Here is a 20759-nt window from a genome sequence, read left to right as displayed (position 1 = left end):
TGTCATAGGATCACAAATGAGTGGTCACAAAAATGTTTTGAAGGTTCTAGGGTGCTTCTTGGAGACCCAAAATCTGAGTGAAGTTTACGAATTTGCAAGTAAAGAAAGTTGTGTAAATTTTGTTACAAAGAGGAAGAGAAACAAAAAATTTTGTGAATAATGGAGAAGCCTTATCTTTTCATCTTCACACACACATCCTTTTTAATTAAAAAAAAACTTTCCAGCTGCCAAACACTAGAGTAACATATAAAGCATAAAATAAAATAAAAAATTACAGAAGAGAAAACTAATAGCAGCCTATTACTAAAGGCCTAAAGCAACTGACACATAAAATATATATACTTGATTCCCAATATCAAACTCAAAATACATCAACACTCCACCTTGAGGTTGATATTGGACATGCCAAGCTCACACTTGAGAAAAGAAATTCTATTCCTTGAAAGAGAGTTTGTCATCAAATCAGCAACCTGCATCTCAGAAGAACAAAATTTCATCTTAATCAGCAAATTTTTCTCAGCCTCATGAATAGCATGAAACTTCACATTGATTTGCTTTGTTCTACCATACTGAACTTGATTTTCAACAATAGCAATAGTTAACTTATTGTCACACAAAAGAACAGTGGCACTTTCTTGCTCAAAACCAAGATTAGAAAGCAAATTTCTCAACCAAATTGCTTGGTTTGCAGCACCAACAGCAATATGTTCTGCTTCTGCAGTTCATTGAGCCACAACTTGTTGCTTCTTAGAACTCCAACATATTACACCTAAGACAAGGTTAAAAACATACCCGGATGTACTCTTCATGTCATCCAAACTCCTTGCCCAATCACTATCAAAATATGCAGTCAACTTCACACTTCCTACCTTTAAATAATTCAGCCCTTCACTTGTTGTGCCCTTCACATACCTAAGAATCCTCTTAGCAACTCCCAAATAAACATCAGAATGTGAATTCATAAACCTTGATAGCAATGTTGCAGGGAACATTAGATCAGGTCGTGTTGCAGCCAAGTAAAGTAAGCTTCCAACTATGCTTCTGTAAATAGAAGGATCACAGATTTTCTCACCATTATTCTTTGACAACTTCAATTTTAGAGGCATTGGTGAGCCAAGTCCTCTGCAAAATTCCAGTTTAAATTTCCTTAGAACATTTAAGGCATACTTTTCCTGTGAAATGAAAATATCAACCTTCCTTTGATGAATTTCCATGCCAAGAAAGTAGCTCATCAAGCCAAGATCCGACATATCAAATTCTTTTTGCATACTCAATTTGAATTCTAAGAGAGCTTCATCATTGCTTCCCATCACCAACAAATCCTCAACATAAAGAGAAACAACAAGCAAGTCAGCATTCATACATTTCTTAAAATACAAAGTAGCTTCATTAATGCTCCTCTGAAAACCCAACTTCTGCAAATAAGAATCAATTCTACAATACAAGGTCTTTGGTGCCTGTTTTGGGCCATAAAGAGCATTCTTAAGCTTGTACACTTGATGCTCTTTTCCAACAACCACAAAGCCTTCAAGTTGAAAAACATAGATATCTTCTTTAAGCTCTCCATTCAAGAAAGTTGATTTTACATCCAAATGAAACACATTCCAGCCCAATTGACCTGCAATAACAATGAGTAATCTGTGAAAGTTTTCAAGACAGCTTTTAATAAAATTGTTCTATTTTTTATTAACTAAAAAACTGAACTTAAATAGAGAAAAGAGTCCTAATCCTAATTGGGAAAATAATTTCCTTATTCTAATAAACTACTAAAAGATAAAATAAAATATTCCTAAAATATGAATAAAACTTATCTACCTAAATAAGATTTATCTACCTAAATAATTTAAAATATAAACATATTTCAACACCCTCCCTCAAGTTAGTGTATATATATCAATCATGCCCAACTTACTTATAAGAAAATCAAAGCTTGTCTTAGAGAGCCCTTTGGTGAATATGTTAGCAATATGTTGTTTTGAAGGAACAAACGGCATGCACACTTTCTCCTTGATAAAGTGTCTATCAATCTCAACATGTTTAGTTCTGTCATGTTGGACTGAGTTGTGAGCAATACTAATGACAACTTTGCTATCACAGTACAATTTCATTGGTGAAGTTATTTGTTTCCTCAGCTCTTCCATAATTCTTTTTAACCACATCATTTCACAAATTCCTTGAGTCATTGATCTAAACTCAGCCTCTGCACTACTTCTTGCTACAGCACTTTGTTTTTTGCTTCACCAAGTCACAAGGTTTCACCAAACAAATGTACAGTATCCTGATGTAAATCTTTTATCTGTTATTGAGCCTGCCCAATCTGCATCTGTATAAGCTTCAATTCCTCTTTGGTCAGATTTCTTAAAGAATAAGCCCTTTCCAGGTGAACTCTTCAAGAATAAGCCCTTTTCGAAACACTACTTCTTCATGTTCCTCCATTGGGGAGTGCATGAATTGACTCACTAAGCTTACTGAAAAAGCTATGTCTGGCATTCTATGTGATAAGTGAATTAACTTACTAACTAATCTTTGGTATTACCCTTTATCAACTAATCGACCTTCTTTATTTTTGAATTTTACATTTGGATCAATTGATGTGTCAGCTGGGCGGCAACCACTCATCCCGGCCTATTTTAAAAGATCAATCACATTTTTTTTCTAAGAGACTACAAAACCCTTCTTTGATCGAGCAACTTCCATTCCAAGAAAGTATTTCAAAGGACCCAAGTCTTTGATCTCAAACTCCAATGCTAGATACTCCTTGAAAAACCTTATTCCATCCACATCATCTCCTGTAAGAATGATATCATCGACATAAATTATAATAACTGTTATTCTACCTTTTTGTGAATGTCGATAGAACATTGTGAGATCAGTTTGCCCTTGTGAGTAACCTTGTTTTTTAACAACTTGAATGAACCGTTCAAACCAAGCTCGAGGAGACTGCTTTAGACCATACAAATATTTCTTGAGTTTTCATACTCGAGTTCTAAATTTTTCTTCAAAAATTGGAGGAGGATCCATGTAAACTTCTTCTTCAAGTTTCCCATTTAGGAAAGCATTCTTCACACCTAGCTGCTGTAAAGACCAATCAAGATTAACAACAATTGATAAAAGAACTCTAACAGAATTTAATTTGGCTACTAGAGCAAATATTTTAAGATAATCTATCCCATATGTTTGAGTGTACCCTTTAACCACCAACTGGGTTTTGTATCTATCTAAAGATCCATTTGGTTTCAATTCGGTTGTGAACACCCATTTACAGCCCACTTTTTTTTTCCCTACAGGTAATTCCATTGTTTCCTATGTACCTATTTTTTCAAAAGCGTGCATCTCCTCTAAAATAGCCTCCTTCCACTCAGAAACCTTTAAAGCATCTTTCACATTTTTTGGGTATTTTTACAGTATCGAGACACGAAACAAAGGCTGAGAATGTCGATGATAAGGCTTTATAGGAACAAAGTTAGACATGGGATATTTGACAATATTTCTTACACCATTTCTTTTAGCAATTGGAATATCTAAATCAAAAAATTCATTGGCTGGACTATGAGCTTTACCTGGACTTTTGACACGATCTTGCAGGTCGAATTCTTGGTGATGAATCTGGTGGATTTCAATTTCTTGATTTTGATTTCTTCTTGTGTAAACAATTAACTCCTTTGTTTATTCTTTATTCTCATGATCAGACTCTACACCTTCATACTCCTTTTTATTAACAACATTAACATCATTAATTTTTGTGTTAATCATAAATTTGCCTTCCCCATTATTAGAATCTTTATGTTGTATGTTCCTAGTCTTTTCTTGATCAATTATAGAATCTTCCTTACTATAATTCCCTCCTTGAAGATTAGAATCAAAATAAGATTGGGTTTCAACAAATATGACATCCATGGTAACAATAATTTTCCTATCAATTGGATCATAATATTTGTAACCCTTTTTATTAGAAGCATAGCCAACAAAGACACAGTTTTTTTGCTCTAGGATCTAGTTTACATTGGTTGTAAGGATGAACAAAAATACTACACCCGAAAACTTGGAGGGATAAATCTGTGATCAATTTAGAGTTAGGAAAGTTATCTTTAAAGAGGCGAAAAGGAGTTCTATAGTTTAGAGTTTTACTGGGCATTCTATTAATAAGATACGTAGCTGTTAACAAGGCTTCGCCCCAAAGATAACGTGGTACCTGACTAGTGAACATCAAGGCTCTAGTTACTTCCAAAAGATTTCAGTTCTTTCTTTCTGCAATCCCATTTTGTTGTGGTGTATTTGTACAAGAACTTTGGTGGACTATTCCATATTTGGTTAAGAAAACACCTAATTGGTCACTAAAAAATTCCCTACCATTGTCACTCCAAAATACCTCTATTTTCACACCAAATTGTGTTTTCACCATAGTATAAAAAGACTGAAACACATTTTTAACTTCAGACTTATCTTTTAATAAAAAACACCCAACAAATACGAGTATGATCATCAATAAATGTGACAAACCAATGTTTTCAAGAAAAAGTTGAGACTTTTGAAGGTTCCCAAACATCATTATGAATTAACAAAAAAGGTTTGGAGGCTTTATATTTTTTAGGTGAAAAGAATGACCGATGATGTTTAGCCAATTCACAAAATTCACAGTGATATGAAGGACTTTTATTTTTAAATAGACTAGGTAACAAATATCTTAAATAGTAAAAATTAGAATTTCCAAGCCTATAATGCCAAACCATAACCTTATCAAAATCAGAAACAGAATTTAAACATAAAGTAGTTGTTGGTTGACTTAGATGGTCGTCGTTAAGAAAGTAAATTCCACCAAATTCTTTAGCATTGCCAATCATCTTCCCCGAGACCATGTCCTAAATTTCTACATAGATGAGTCAAATATAACTTGACAATTCAAGGACTGGGATAATTTACTAACCAATATGATATTAGAAGCTAGATTTGATACATGTAAAACATCATGTAAAACCAAGGAATAGGAAATTTTAACAGTTCATTTCCCGGCTATTGCCGAGAACGACCCATCTGCTACTTTGATCTTTTTTATTTCCTGCACAAGGTGTGTAAGTTGAAAAAGAAAATGGCTAATAGTCATGTGATCACTAGCTTTAGAATCAACGATCCACATGTTTGTTTTACAAGGTTTGACATTGAAAAAAATAGAAAATCAGTACCTGATTGGGCAAAAGAGGAAGAAAGGTTATTGGATGAGTTAGGAATAGAAGAATTCATCCGAAACTGTGGTGATTGAAAAAGCTTGTGTAGATGCTTTAATTGTTCCTTAGTGAATGGAAACCCTTCTAGGGAACTTTGGCCCTCATAATTTTCATTAGTTGTTTGGAAAGCTCTGCTATCCCCTAATTGTGAACCACGACCATTGTCACTCTTTTTTCTTCCATTAATTGGTTTCCCATAAAGCTTCCAACACGTTTCTCGAGTGTGCCAATATGTTTTGCAGTGATCACACCAAGTTTTTTTTTCCTTTTTTCACTATCATCATTGTTTTTAATAGTTACAAGAGCAGAATTATCATCATTAGCTTCAAACCCTAGCCTTAACATTATTTTTCTCCTTGTCTCATCTCTTCTAACCTCAGAAAAAATCTCACGAAGTTTTGGAAGCGGTTTTTTTTCCCAAAGATACAAGATCTCACTTCATCAAATTCTTTATTTAAACCAGCCAGAAACAAATAAGCTCGTTCATTCTCTTCTTTTTTTATAGCTTTTACACCATCTCCGGGACACTCTCATTCATCATTATAACACTGACCCAGTTCTTGCCAAAGAGACATCATCTCATTATAATAAAAAGTAACTCCCTTTTCCCCTTGCCTAGCTTTCTAAAGTTTTATTTTAACTCAAAGATCTGTGAAGCGTTTTCTAAATCTAAATAGGTGTCTTTCACAATGTCTCAAACGTCTTTAGCAGTTGGGAGAAAAAGAAAAGGTTTACATACAGATGCTCCCATGGAATTAATAAGCCACGCAATTATCATAGAATTTTCTGACCTCCACTTTTTCATCTTTAGATCACCCACCTGTGGTTGCTTGACTTCTCTAGTTAAATGACCTAGCTTGTCGCGCCCATCAATTGATAATTTTACAGGCTGCGACCATTCCAGATAATTCTTGCCATTCAACTTATGAGATGTCAGCTGAAAAGAAAAGTGAGACGCCTCTGTCCCTTAAGTCATTGTACTCTCGGTAGTTGTTTCAACGGTAGAACTTTCTTCCTTTGTTTGATTGCTAGATCTTTTATCTCCAATGAAGGTTGTTTTAACCATGATGTTACTAGAGATTTAACCTAACTCAGATGCCATGAAAGTTTACAAGAGAGCTTTTAATAAAACTGTTCTATTTTTTTTATTAACTAAAAAACTGAACTTAAATAGAGAAAAGAGTCCTAATCCTACTTGGGAAAATAATTCCCTTATTCTAATAAAATACTAAAAGATAAAATAAAATATTCTTAGAATATGAATAAAACTTATCTACCTAAATAATATTTATCTACCTAAATAAATTTAAAATATATACATATTTCAACAATCTAATAGCATCACATCTAGCAACTAGTGTAAAAGTATCACCGTAGTCAACTCCACCTATCTGTGCATACCCTTTTACGACCATCCTAGCCTTATGCTTCAATACAGTGCCATCAGGATTGAACTTAGTCCGATACACCCACTTCACACCTATAACATGTTTACCACTAGGTAAATCAGTCAAGAACCATGTATCATTTTTCTCAATTGTAGAAATTTCTGCCTTTATTGCATCAATCCATTCAGGTACCTTTGCAGCTTCATCAAAACTTATTGGTTCAGCAAAACCAAAATTGCACCTCTCATACATATTTACTAAGGATTTAGTTTTGATAACCTCAGCATCAGCTGTATCAGCTACACCAAATTCATTACTAGTCACACCATGTTCAACCTTGCCAGTTAAATCAACCTCTTCAAGCATTAACCCATAACCGTGCTTCTGCACATCATTCTTCTCCCTACTCCACTAAGAATCTTCATCAAAGATAACATCTTGGCTCACCACAATTTTCTTGCTTTTTAAATTAAATACTCTACACCCTTTGGATTGAAAAGAATAACCAATAAAGAGTCATTTCCAAGCTCTTTCAACTAACTTGGTTCTCATATTAGCAGGTATATGGTTGAAACAAATAGAACCAACCACTCTCAGGTGTTTCAGAGAAGGCTTTGGCCCAGACCGGGCTTCAAGTGGAGTTTTTCCATCCACAGCCTTAGTTGCTAACTTGTTCAATAAGTAAATAGATGCTGATACAACTTCTGCCCAGAACGAATTTGAAAGAATTTTTTCAAACAACATACATCTTCACATCTCCAAAACAGTTCTATTTCTCCTTTCACAAACTCCATTCTGTTAATGAACAGTGAGCTGGTTATGAATCCCAAAGTCTCTACAAAAATCATTAAACTCATTAGACACATACTCTCCACCATTATCTGTTCTTAAGACCTTCAACTTACAATCACACTGATTTTCAACGAGTTTCTTGGATTTTTTGAATGTTAACAATACATTCATATTGGACTTCAAGAAATACACTCAACACATCCTTGTCAAATCATCTATAAACAACACAAAATATTTTCTACCATTCATAAAAGAAGTTTGCATTGGACCACACAAATTAGAGTGCACTCTAATTTCATAATTGCTCTCTTCACACCATAATGAGAAAATGATAGCTTATGTGACTTCCCAAGTTGACAACTATCACATTTATCATCACACAGATTCAGTTCAGGCAAATCTGTTACAAAACCATTTGATTGCATATACTTCAAGGTTCTAAGATTAAAATGCCCCATCCTTTTGAGCTAAATAGGACTAACATCATCCTTAGCAGAGCACAAACATCCACAATCAACATCAAGCTTCAAATAAAAACTATTGTTTTGCATTTTCAAATCAGCAAACTTAAAACCACAAACATCAAATATGTTGTAGGCATCACCCTTAAACTGAACATTAAAACCATTTTTAATCATTTGGGGAATGCTCAAGAGACTTTGGCCTAAATCAGGAATAAAAATAACATTATAGATTTTCCTTTTACCTTGTAGAGTATTCACAGAAATTGAACCTTTGCCTTGAACCTGAGTCGTAACACCATTTCCCAACTTCACACTTGTTTTAAAAGACTTATCAAGTGAGTTAAAATATGCAGCCACAGGTGTCATATGACTGGTACACCCACTATCCATAAGCCAAATAGAGTTATTAGATGGTTTAACAACATGAGAAACCATAAACAGGTTCTCACCTTGCATTTGCTTGCTGTTGATCTTGTTTTTTTGCTTGCTTCTTCTTGACCCAACAAAACTTTTCAGTATGTCAAGACTTTTGGCAAAAAGTACCCTGAAATTTGGACTTGTTTTTTTTTCCTTGAATCGACAATCCTTTTCAGCATGATTTGTCATCTTACAAATAGGACATGCTAAAAACTTTCCATTTTGACCACTAGTGGCAGAAACAACATCTTTGCCCTTGCTTGAGCTTTCAAATTTCTTCCCGGAGCTATTGAACTTTACTCCCCTATGAGCAGCAAGAAAAGCACCTTCACTTGACTCATGGACTCACATAGAAACCATTTGTTCTTACGCTTCTGACTTGCTAACAAGATCAGCAATAGTTAGACTCGTCATGTCACAAGATTCCTCAATAGTTGAAATTTTGGCTTCAAACCTTTGAGGAACATTGATCATGACTTTTTCAACCACCTTTTCATCAAGCAATTCTTCACCATAAAGTCTGATTTGGTTTTCAATAACCATCAGCCTGGTTGAAATAATCTTTAATCAGCTCATCCTCCTTCATTTGCAGCATTATAAACTCTCTTTTTAAAGTTAAAATTTTTGTTTTCTTCACTCTGTCACCTCCACATAAGTTTCTTTTGAGTTTGTCCCAAACAGCCTTTGGTGTTTCAAGATCCATAATGCTTGTGAAAATGTGATCTACTAACCCGAAGTGAATGCATGTTAAGGCTTTATCCTTTTTCAAGATTTCTTCATCATAAGCTTTGAACTGAGCAATGATGGGATTTTATCTCAATGTTGGTGGATCTTCGTCAGTTTCTACAACGTTCCACAAGGCAAGAGATCTCAAATAAACTATCATCTTAAGTGCCCAAACATGATAATGAGTTACCGTGAAAATAGAAACAAATGTTGAAATAGCATTAGAAGAAGCCATTAAAACACCCAAAAAATAGCAGTAGAACCTCACAGCCCTCAAGAAGACGCTCTGAATACCACTGTTGGTGTAAATTTTGTTACAGAGAGTACACAAAAGAAAAACAAAAAAAAAATTGTGAATAATGGAGAAGGCTTATCTTTTTACCTTCACACACACATCCTTTATAATTAAAAAAAAAAAAACTTATCAACAAATTTCTATGATGGGTTTTATTAGAAGAACGTTGCCTTCTACAATGGCAGGTCCAACCCCATCGTCATTTCCCTACAGAAGAAATTATCATAGCAACAAATTGCTATGATGGAAATCGGATTGTAGTTTATGACGGTGGTTATCGATTGTACAAAGTCTCTTTAAAGGACCGTCCAATATTTGTTAAGAAGTATGATAGTCATTATCCCCTTGGATTGAAATATTATGCTTACAAAGATATTGTCATAGGATCACAAATGAGTGGTTACAAAAATGTTTTGAAAGTTCTAGGATGCTGCTTGGAGACCCAAAATCCGAGTGTAGTTTACGAATTTGCATGCAAAAGCCTCTCCAGATCTCTCTCTGCAACAAATGTTAAGCCAGTACTGCCATGGAAATGCAGGTTGAGAATTGCAATGGATTTAGCAAATGCAGTGACATCTTCACACAGCATTTTCTAGACCAGTTATCCACCGTGACATTAAATGCTCAAGTATCATGTTGGATCACAACAATGTTCCCAAACTCATGGACTTTGGACTAGGTATATCTCTTCCTCAAGGACAAGCACATGTGGAGGATGCTGTTATAGGGAGAATAGGGCTCTCAGCTCCCGAGTATGTGACCACAGGTTATTTAACGGAGAAGGCTGATGTTTATCTTTTTGGAATGCTTCTACTTGAGCTTTTAGGTGGAAGGAAGCTAACAATTGTGGAGCGTAATATACTGGATACTGATGAGAAGCACTGTGCTGAAATATTCAGTAGTTTTGTGGATCCAAGAATGTAGATCGAGGCGGAGCAGTTGATGGTTGTGGCAACACCAATCCTCAGATGCACCTGTGTTGATGGAGAAAAGAGGCCCACAATGATGGAGGTGGCTAAACAACTCAAAGTCATTCTTAAATCTTGTTAGCCTCGAGCTTTTGTGTTTTCTGTGTGTATATATATAACTCTTAAGTTGTAGTTGTGCCCATGGCAATTCATCTGGTCAATCCACCTGTTTTTCAGTTTTATCTATTCAATACTTAAATGATAAACTAATCAACTATGTTGCTCCAATTTTATTTTATTTTTCTTAAAAGGAGACAATCTCTTGGAAACGTTAGAAATATTGATCACTATTATTGATTTTTTTTTCTTTTTTAATTTCTGGGTCAACAAATTAACTTTAAATGATCTTGAAAATAGTTCAGTATTTCATGTTAGCTTTATCTGGATATTAAGAACGAAACCATCAAAAAGATGAACAATAAAAAATTCAATCGGCGAAATAAATAAATGAATAGGACTCCAACATATTTACATGAAAAAAAAGCATCATATTCATTATTCAAGTTGGTATTAAAGCTAATATTTGAGTTTTAATTTTGCCCATGCACCTTTGTATTTCTCGGTAAATCCACAGGTTCTCGCTACACCATGGATGCAAGCTTCTAGCAGCCAAATCCATAATTTGAGCCACATCGGCTGGGGGAAATTGTCGCTCAGTACATGTCTGTATGTCGGAAGAAATAGAAATAAGCACAAGATTGCAAACAAGATGCAGATATGAAGAACATTCTTGCTCGTCAAGCTGTTGAGAGTAGAAATCATAGCAGAAAATAATTTCCAGGTTACCCGTATCATGAGCAAAGTAGCAACACATGATGTGATAAGCTCTGAAGGAACTTGTTCATTGTTTTGAGGTAATCTGGAAACCAAGTGTTTTTGATAACTGATACTGCCATTCTCTGGCTCCGCTGACTTTATCACCGGCATCCTAATGTCAGGTGTAAATTGTAGTTTATCTATGGAGTCCAAAACTTCTACAATCCTCATAAATGGATCTTCGTCCTCCTTTGTAGATGACATGGCCTGAACGAAAGTGCATACATAATAGGGGTCATTAAACGATAAGCTCAGACAAATAAGGGTCAGTAAATATATACACAAGGAACAAAAGATACTTGTACCTTAATAGCGGCATCCACCATAGAACCCGCTTTTAATCTTGAGCCTTCAACAATTTCGCCCGCAACAGAATCAGATTCTAGTGAAACAAGAGAACTGTCAATAGAACTTGTCAAGCTACCTAAGAAATTGGACTTAGTTGGAGGTTTCTGCTGTGGTGATACTGGGTTTGCTGGGTAAGCATTATGTTGTCTCAAGTTATGTAAAGCAGAAGAAACCTGCATGGAAAATGATCAATTCAAAGTTATCGAAGAAGAGAGTTCAAAATCGAAGAAAAGAATAAACCACTTCTACATCAATTCATAGAAGCCACATGCCTGGCCATTGGCTTCCTTTAGCTGTACAAGTACCGTTGCAATATGCTTCTTGAAAGGCTCAGAACCTTTTAAGCAATTTCCTCCGCTTTTGTTGTCCAATATGTCGTCATTCGTATTTCTGAGCTCCATCAATATAGCTTCCTGCAGTATTATATATATATATGAAGAACACCAGCTACACTAACGTGATTCTACTAAACTCAACTATGAAACTAGTTACAGAAGATAATATGACTATGATTTTCAAGAAACAAGCCAATTAACAAAGAAAACATAAAGAAAAAAGTCCAATAAAGAATACAATGAAGGGTTTTCAGTAAATTTTATAGAATATATTATCTGAAATCACCAAAGAGATAAATGCAGTGAAGTTAATAATTTTGGAACCAAAGTTAAAACAGATAACTTTTTAAAGATAAAGTAAAATCACTACCAAAGCAGTTATCTATATGAGCATGCAAATCAGTAAAATCTACATCTAGAATGAGAAGTATCAAGAAAGTTAAGACGTAATTCAAGATGATATGAATAGTGTAGTAACCTTCTTGTCCAGAGCACGGTTCAACTCAGACATAACTTGTATATCAGCTTCCCTCCCTTGGATATGGGCCATGGTAAGGGGTAGACCATTTGCTGTTTGATGTGCAGCAACAACACTAGGAACAGATGTCTTAGCATTCAAAACATTACGGCTTGCATCCACCTGGACAAGACCCAAGTATATTGTATTGGTTACTGTTTAGTATTTAACATTAAGGGAACAGAAATACTAATCTAGAACCCATTATAGGTCCAGAATATTTGATCAAAGGAGATAATTTGGGAGGAAGGAAGGCAGAGAGGAAGCAAAAGAAGAAGAAAGTGGCTCTGAAATATGACGTGTTAACTCTAAAATACACCAACATTCTCATGTTCCATGGAAACAGAAAAAGGGATACATTTGAACCATCGGAAAAGAAGTGCAACAGGAAAAGTATCCTCAGCTTACTTGGTCGAAGTTTGAGATATGGACACAACAAGATTAAAAAGGAAACATATCAAGCAATATAACAAAGTTTTGAATTGAAGTACATAATGCTTGCAATTTCTAGGTATCCTAACCTTTATTGGATTGGCCAACATGTTCACAGAGCTAGTTGCATTCTCCAGATGCCCACTTGGAGCGTATACCCCGGACCCACGAAAATCTGAATGTCCATTTACTTGAGACACATTGGGTGTCGCAGGGAATTTATCAAAAGCAAGATTTTGACTCCCAAGAGTTTCCGGCAAATTTTCCAATGGGTTTAATGGCATACAATCAATATCCTGCAATAGTCTATGTGAACCGAAGATGAATGAACTGAAATGCCAATATATTAAACAATGCAATTACCGTGACAAGTTCAACTCCTAATTTGGGACGGTCAAACTGGACCTTGAAACTGTCATGCTCCAAATCAAGTACTTTTCCATCATTAACTTCCCTCGTTTCGGGATGAATGGCAATTACACGTTGCCCAATTGATAAAGGTTGTGGCAAATCCGTTGGAAGTCCTTCCGTGGTACCAATGCGAAGTTGAGCATAATGCTGTCTCACAGACTCCCGATACTGTTTAAGTTTTTCCCTCTCTTCATGTAAAAGCGTTCGGAAAACCTCCGAGGTTTGCCAAGGGAACTGTAATAACAAGCAATTGTATTGTAAAATCTGTTTTTCCAAAATCCTTAACTGTAGGGGCACTAACAAGCTTACCTTCTTATGACACCCCACTCAACACGAGTAAGCCTTGGAATGTGACCTAATCCAACATGATTTAAGTACTCCACGAACTCCTTTTAACAAACCAAGCATAATCAATAGCACTGTAAAACCATTCAAAAGAGCACCATCTTCTTGCCAGATTAGATGATAAGCAGAAAGAGAGCCTTTCCTGGAATTCGATAACAATCATAAATTATGCTGAAAATGAGCAATATATATATATATATATATTGCTAGAGGGGAATTTGGAGGAAGATTGAATTCTACCTTTAGTCCGTCTTGTGAGAGAGAGTCCTTGTTTGGTTGATTTGCTAAGGTGTAATTGAGAGAATTTATATCTGTTGAAAGTAACGCTCTCTTCAGGTTCATTTTACGTCTACTTTGATGCTTATTTGGTAAGCTAACTAGTTTAGATTCCGCAGGAACTTGAAAAGTTGACACCAGTGAATCAGTTTCAGCAAATTTTGGATCATTTTTAGTGAGGGAATCCTCTGGCACTCTGAATGATTTCCTTTGTTGTGATTGAACAGAAGATTGAGCACTGCTTCCTTTAGTGAGACTTTTGTTCATTTCTTCAGCCATGTCCTACAAGACATAAAAACAGCATCAACCTTGGAGAGAACATATACTACTAAAATAACATGGTAGTGATTAGCTATCTTACACACATTAAACTAGCTAATAAAAGGTTAAAAGATTCACCTACCTCATTATCAAAAGATTGTATGAAAGGAGAATCCATTCGAGCTTCTGGATTTGAAATCTGCAGCTGGAACAAAAGATTTTGTCATGAAATCAAGATTAGAAGTACAACAATCAAAATATTCAGTGGTTACCTGTGAAGTACTGAAGGATTTGCTTTTTCTTTTCTTTGAGTTATTGGTAGATTCTGCCTGTTGCTTTGGTTCAGAAACAACATTGTCATCCTTAGCTGAATACCTTCCAACTTTTGATTTTCTGGAGGTACCATCTTCAGCTTCAGTGATTAAGTTGAGCACCTTTTCTTTTGGCCCTATGTGCTTAGTTTCATCTCTACGATGACTTGTAGAAGCAGCTTCAGATGCACTTGGCTTCTCATCTGTTTCACGTGCAATTCTATCCTCTTTGAATTTGGCAGATACTTCTAGGTAAACACAGAAACAACAACGAAAGGAATGAGAAAAATGTACACTTCCAGCATGCATGAAGAAAATGGACTGGAAGAAACATATACTGCATAAGTATAGGAAGATAAGTGACAAGAAACCCAATACCGTATACTACATTTAATCAGTAAAAACTGAAGTAGAAGCAATTGAAACCTACCAGATTCTATAATTGATGCTGGAGATATAGATGTAGACAAATTGGCTAATGCCAGTAGGGCATCTAGGGAAGCGCTCTCATCTACATATAAAAGGGAATAAAAATTTGAAGTTGAGCATGTATGTAAGAGAAAAACAAAAAAAAAACAGTTGCAAGATCAGTGAAAGTGCCTGTCAAGTCCCTCTATTATAGGGATTGGTTCAAATCAGTCTCTCTACCACTAAATGGATCAATTTAAACCCTCTACTATTAAAAAGAATCAAATGTGGCTAAATTTCAATAGAGTTAACATTTACTGTTTTAAAAAGAAAAGGCATGATTTTTTTTTCACATGCAGTTTCAGCTCTAAACAAAAGATTTCATTTATAAAACCATAAAAGTTTTAAAAATATTAACCTGTTGAACAATAAATGACATCGTTTAAACAGTAAATGTTAACTCAGTTAAAATTTGGCCTTTTTTTATTCTTTGTACTAGTATAGAGACTAAATTAATCCATTTAATACTATAAGGACTAACTAGAACCAATCCTTATAATAAAGGGACCTACCAGGTACTTTCACCTAAGAAGAGTATATGATTCTTTGAACAATTAAGCAACATCCTTTAGCATTTCGTTTTCTTTTTCTCTCTTTTTTCTTTGCTACTTTTTGTATAGGTATACTTATCACATTATTCAATCCCAGATCTCAAGTTCATACCTCCCGAGACAATCTTCTTGCTTTTCTTCCTCTGACTCCATGGTGAAAGTTTACTTTTTCCACGGGAAATCTCCATCTCAACTTTTCCTTTGACAGCCCTATCTATAATTCCTTCTTCTATGCCGCTACATGCTTCTCCACCATCATCAGACAAATTGTTTATGAACTCACCAGCTTTCACTTTCTTCCGGTAAACCTTTTTCCCCTTTTCACGCACTTCTACAGTACCAGCACCTTCCATATCCTCCGTGGGGCCTGTATCTTTTATGTAAGTTCCAATGACAGGTTCCTTGCCTCCATGCCTGCTTTCAATCCGGTGTTTACTGGAAGAACTAGGGAGCTTGGCCTTGGTTGTCTCTGATTGAAGCAACTAATTGCATGTCAATAGAAAAAAAAATGAAGTTATTACGCTGATAATGAAGGCAAAGAAGCCTAAATATCATAAATCCAAATCAATGGTCTTATACCATCCGATCATAGCACTGAACAGGTGCGGATCTTCTGCATTCAGCCTTTTTATAAGGTCTTTGAGAAAACTGTGGGCAGCTTCCTCTTTGCAATGCCCCAGTCAATGTGACTGCAGCGACATGTTCATCATCATTATCATTAGCCTCTGACTTCTTAACTCTTTTTTTTGGCGGATTATAATTTTCCATGTCGTCTCTCCTATATGAATATGAAACTGGGACTCGAGGAGTCCTTCTCCCAACTGCATGAGGATTTATACCTAAAAGGAATTCAAACAAATAAGGAACTCAATCACAATTACAAAGATTATATTTATTATAACAAACTTTCAGAGAGCACAAGCAGTTTCTGTGCTTACTAGACATAATATTAATTGACTTTGTTAATAAGATTTATTCCTCATATTACTGTACCTCTTATCACTTTGACAAATAAAAAATAACTTCAGGCACTATTCTTTGATTTGCTTCGCACATAAATTTGGACAATTTGAACAACTTTAACTCTCATTTTCAGTCTCTTAGTTGCATCAATTGCCAAATAAGAGATAAAAGGACAGAAAAAATAGAGAGACTTGTGATAAAAAAAGGAACCAAATTTAAGAAAAACCATAGATGGCTTCAATTGAGTGCAAACAAGAACAATGGGTTTTACCGTTAAAGCCTATTCTTTTCAACAAAGACAGGCATCCTTGAGTGGATGCAATTGATTGGGGCAGAAAAACATCCTCTTTTGATGAACCAAAATGAGCCTTTACCCGCTTGCGCTTTTGAGTTTTCCGGGGTATTTTAGAAGGCTCATTGCTCTCTATTTCTGCATCACTCCCTCCCTGTAAGTTGAAATGGTACAAAATTTTCAACCCTTGATCAGTAGGTTGAGGAAGAACATTAAGAGTTCAATTTATTTTGCTAGCCTAAAATGGAAAAGATATAATTTGCGAAAATACAGTCTAACAAGGAATCAATTCACTTCATAAAGGAGAGAAATACACTTCCAAAAAACAAACTGCACCAAATAGCTTTAATTATATCAACACTGGCTGCAAATATCAGACTCATACAATTAAATAAAAATGTTAAAACCAATCTCACCAGGACACTATAGTGATCAGTCATCATTGCTATAAGGCCAATTACAGATGCTACTCCATCTGGCAAGGATAAATATGCCTGAAAATAAAGAAAGAAAAAACACAATAATGTAACAATATTTATAAACAAATAAAGTCAAAATAAAGCAACTCTCAGGTTCCATCCAACAAATGAAGGCTGAAAATGCAACATCATTCAAAGCCCCTGAAGCACATGATTCCACATAACTTCTTGAAGACTTTAGCAATAAAGACAAAATGCTTATCTGCATCAAATTATAGCAGTGCTAGTTGAGAAGCCACATTAAAGTTCAAATGATGGCAAGTTAACTAAGACAGAAGTTCCCTTGTTTGTTTTTCCTTTTTAATCTTTTAGAATAGGTGATCTATCCTAATAGGGTGAGCATTCGATCAAATCGAGTGAAAAAATTTTGAGTTGACGAGTCCTTTTTTATCTTCCTAACTCGATTTGAAATTTGTTTGACTCGAATCGAGTGAAATAAAATTCGAGTCAAGTCGAATCAGAGTGAAATTGTTCGAACTAAATTAAAAAAACTAAACATATATGTTAGAGCACATAAGTTTCAAACGATATATATTTGAAAACTTTTTCAAACCATATATATTTGAAAACTTTTTCAAAACAAAATAATAATAAAAATAACATGGATAAACTTAAATCACTAATTAACTTATTTAGGTCCCACAATTATTATTTTAGAAAAAATTTTAAAATTTAACTTTCTTTATATATTTTATAGATTTTTTTAAAAAAAATTATAATTTTAAATAAATAAATAAATTTTAGAACTTTTTATAATTATTTTGAATTATTTTGTAATTTTGTTGAGAGAGACAATTTGCTCATTTTCAAAATTGACGGTGACTAGAGGGTAGTGACACCAATTTGTTATTCAAATTATTCGAGTTATTTGAATTGTAAAATTCAACTCGACTCGAACTCAAAACTTGAATAACTTGATTCGATTAACTCAAAATTCGAATTCTTTTTTTATTTTTTCAAATTGAATCAAGTCCTAATCCTAAGCATTTCCTAGGGCATTTTAGAAACAAACATCATGAAACCCATAAGCATTCAAGGACAAGATTAAGCAATCAAAGATGAATTGGATAACTGATTAGTTCTTAAAGCTACACCGAGACCTAACCATACCCGATTCATAATGTAAAAGGCCTCCACCATTTCAGTGGATCTGTTACGCACAGCAGCAGCCACCTAAACATAAGCAACCACAAATTTAAAATGAAAAAGAAAGTGTTAATTATGCTTATAGAATACCTAGATGGAGCATCATCCCAATATAAAATTACAGTAAAACCATTAAACTTTTTTATTATATTTCTCGAAGTAAATACTGTGGCAGGTAGCTAATATACCTTCTTCCAATCTTTCCCATACTCCCGATAAGCTTTATAAAACCGCTCAATCTCTGCCTTGCTCCATGGAGGCCCTAGCTTGTCAAATAGTTTCTTCTATGGCATAGAATACAACAGTCCATGCATCAAAACGACTCACAATTAGCATATGATGATGCCAAGTAAAACAGAGTATCCATCAAACAGCCAAAGGCAAGAAAATAAATTGATCTCCAAATCAAATAATCAATTAAAAATGACAAAACACCTACCTTTGGGTTACTTTTTCTTGAATTTCCTGCGTCTTTATCAGGAGATACTTCACATTTACTCGAATATTGTTTGTTCACACTTTTATATTTTCTTGTTGGGGCCATCAATGACTTCCTTTATCTGAAGCATTCCATCATAAAACATAAACTTCAAAAAGAAAAGGGGAAATTTGAAAAAGATAGTGCTGATGTAAAATCGATGTTAACAATGAACTTTAAAAATAATAATAAGTTGTAATTTTTTTTAGAACCAGCAAAAAGAAACACCACAAAATCTCAAAATCAGAATCAAAATTTCATTCACAATTGAAACACCTAAAGTTTTACGTATTGAAAATAAAACAAGATTGCAAAACAATGCTGCTCTAAAACCACTAGAACGGCAAAGCCAATTTGGCTTAATCCATAAAGTCACCTTGAAAACCGCTTCAAACCCACTGAAGAAAACCGAAAACACTTTTAAAAGAAACGAATATTCAAAATTTTAACTGAAAGCTCCTTTAAAAATTGCAAAAAGGAATTTTAAAAACCACAGTGATGGTTCAAAATCTCAACTTTAAAACCCTAATTCACGGATCGGAGACAATTCCACTTACCAATTGCCGGCCTTTTCCCAGCTGAACCAACACATTTAACAAAAAAATAAGAATTAGAGAAAGAAGATTTTTTAGAGAAATTTTAAAAAAGAAATAAATAAGAAAAAAAAACAGAATTTTGAGAAAGAACAATGTTTGAGAGAGCGAAAAGTGGCGTTGCCGCGAAACTTGAATATAAAGGTGGTTTGGCCAATGATATTATTTTGTTATTTATTTATTTATTTTAAATTTTTTCAGTTTGTGGGATTATGAATAAGATGCCATTACCGTACAGGTGGCAATTTGAAGGATTAGTAATGAAGCTGTGGTCGGATTTGATGGCATAGGTTTGGGTTCTATGTAGATGATAATAGCGGATTAAATTTGAAACTTTTCTAGACTAATTTTCAAACCAGTCCCTACTTTTATGGGTAAATCTTTATAGCTCCCACTAAGAGTTTTAAAATTAAATTCATTGGTTTAATTTTTTTTAGGAGTCTCATAGGAAAATTAAACTCCTATGTTATTGGCAAAACAGTAATGGAATTGGAGAAAATATGTAAATATGATATCATGACAGCATCCTAATATGAATAATATAATATTAATGTGCCAAAAAAATATACACCATTTTATTAAAATTATCAATAACCCACGGCGGCTTAATTGGCAATTGAAATGGGTTGATTTTAAGACACATATAAAAATGAGAAGAGATCTACTTTGCATAGTTTTTTGACCATGCTGAGATTAAAATACAAATTTTTCCTCTTTCCTAATCTTTGTGCACAATAAAACGCTAAAAGTTTCCCTTTTTTCATGTTAAAATTCCCTTTTATTGGAGGTAATAAAAGCACTAATTGTGACAACTTGATTCACATTTGTTTTATTTTAATAGCACAAATAGACATGCAAGCAGGGGTGAAAAAGTAGTGCTATCACTCATAAGTCAACCAACCAAATCTATTGGAATGTTTAAAGCTTACAAAGGTTCTTAATTTTTTTCATGTTTCTTATTCATATAACATTTAGATCTCACTAGTTTCAAAACAACTGAAAAAAGAAGTTTACATAGCCACATCGGAGAACATTTTCACCACCCTTTCTTCCTGGCTTTATCCAATATTGTTTCGGATTTCGAGTGCACTCGCTCAATAATCCTTGAAGTAGAGGGTATAGTAATTCCCATGCTCGATGTAAATTACTAGTTGTTTTACATTGGCGGTGTCACCTGAACTAATGTCTTGCCCACATGAATCGTTGGATTGCTCTTGTATATTCTTAAACCGCTGTTCCACTCTCCTTTCATGGCACACTAACATGTAAAAGAAGCCAACCATAAAAATTTTGTGCATTTATTCATATTATTTTTATGTATTGAAATAAATTTATACGTAAATAATTGTTATATACATATAACAGGTTTTTATATTCATATTTTACAATCACCATTTATTTGTTTTAACCATAGTTTAATGTATTTAATTATTTTCTCGTATTATATTCTCCATTAATTCATCCC

The 20759-nt window shown here is 34.4% G+C and overlaps 4 protein-coding genes across 4 annotated transcripts; 2 read left to right on the top strand and 2 right to left on the bottom strand.

Moving 5' to 3' along the window:
* Positions 1-371: 371 nt before the first annotated feature.
* On the bottom strand, positions 372-8826 carry LOC128036174 (uncharacterized). The gene is made up of 9 exons (XM_052627069.1): positions 8654-8826; positions 7908-8587; positions 7719-7802; positions 7152-7314; positions 6542-7013; positions 2980-3075; positions 2273-2387; positions 803-1618; positions 372-715 (listed from the first exon to the last, which is right to left on the bottom strand). The coding sequence occupies exons 1-9, from the start codon at positions 8824-8826 to the stop codon at positions 372-374; spliced, it is 2943 nt and encodes a 980-aa protein (XP_052483029.1).
* A 260-nt stretch (positions 8827-9086) lies between these two features.
* On the top strand, positions 9087-9900 carry LOC128036173 (non-functional pseudokinase ZED1-like). Its single transcript, XM_052627068.1, has 2 exons — positions 9087-9143; positions 9490-9900. Exons 1-2 carry the CDS (start codon positions 9087-9089, stop codon positions 9898-9900), a joined length of 468 nt encoding a protein of 155 aa, XP_052483028.1.
* A 37-nt stretch (positions 9901-9937) lies between these two features.
* Positions 9938-10228, top strand: LOC128036172 (probable serine/threonine-protein kinase PBL19). Its single transcript, XM_052627067.1, has one exon. It carries the CDS (start codon positions 9938-9940, stop codon positions 10226-10228), a length of 291 nt encoding a protein of 96 aa, XP_052483027.1.
* Positions 10229-10684: 456 nt separating this feature from the next.
* LOC105783676 (protein ALWAYS EARLY 2) lies at positions 10685-19422 on the bottom strand. Its single transcript, XM_012609260.2, is given in 22 exon segments — positions 10685-10936; positions 11059-11295; positions 11394-11609; positions 11709-11849; positions 12250-12411; positions 12810-13016; positions 13084-13328; positions 13331-13365; positions 13441-13522; positions 13525-13618; positions 13717-14034; positions 14156-14218; positions 14286-14572; positions 14755-14835; positions 15456-15825; positions 15923-16182; positions 16578-16752; positions 17015-17092; positions 18188-18250; positions 18412-18507; positions 18663-18783; positions 19259-19422. Coding segments are annotated over 21 exon segments (3480 nt in total). The 5' UTR covers positions 18768-18783; positions 19259-19422; the 3' UTR covers positions 10685-10771.
* Positions 19423-20759: the final 1337 nt, after the last annotated feature.

This window comes from Gossypium raimondii, chromosome 13 (assembly GCF_025698545.1).
Source record: "Gossypium raimondii isolate GPD5lz chromosome 13, ASM2569854v1, whole genome shotgun sequence".
Taxonomy (NCBI): domain Eukaryota; kingdom Viridiplantae; phylum Streptophyta; class Magnoliopsida; order Malvales; family Malvaceae; genus Gossypium; species Gossypium raimondii.
Note: the sequence above shows the minus strand (reverse complement) of the source record. Positions and strands in the feature narration are given on the sequence as shown.

Bases quoted from the DNA above. Each gene is read 5' to 3' on its own strand.
- LOC128036174 (XM_052627069.1), bottom strand. From the start codon at position 8,826: ATGGTTATTGAAAACCAAATCAGACTTTATGGTGAAGAATTGCTTGAT. The intron at 7,803-7,907 runs GTTTGTGCTCTG...GTTTTGTAACAG, and splicing joins GCTTGATGTTGATTGTGGAT to ATTTGCCTGAACTGAATCTG. The intron at 7,315-7,718 runs GTGTGAAGAGAG...CGTTCTGGGCAG, and splicing joins GCTATCATTTTCTCATTATG to AAGTTGTATCAGCATCTATT.
- LOC128036173 (XM_052627068.1), top strand. From the start codon at position 9,087: ATGGGATTTTATCTCAATGTTGGTGGATCTTCGTCAGTTTCTACAACG. The intron at 9,144-9,489 runs GCAAGAGATCTC...CTACAATGGCAG, and splicing joins TTTCTACAACGTTCCACAAG to GTCCAACCCCATCGTCATTT.
- LOC128036172 (XM_052627067.1), top strand. From the start codon at position 9,938: ATGTTGGATCACAACAATGTTCCCAAACTCATGGACTTTGGACTAGGT.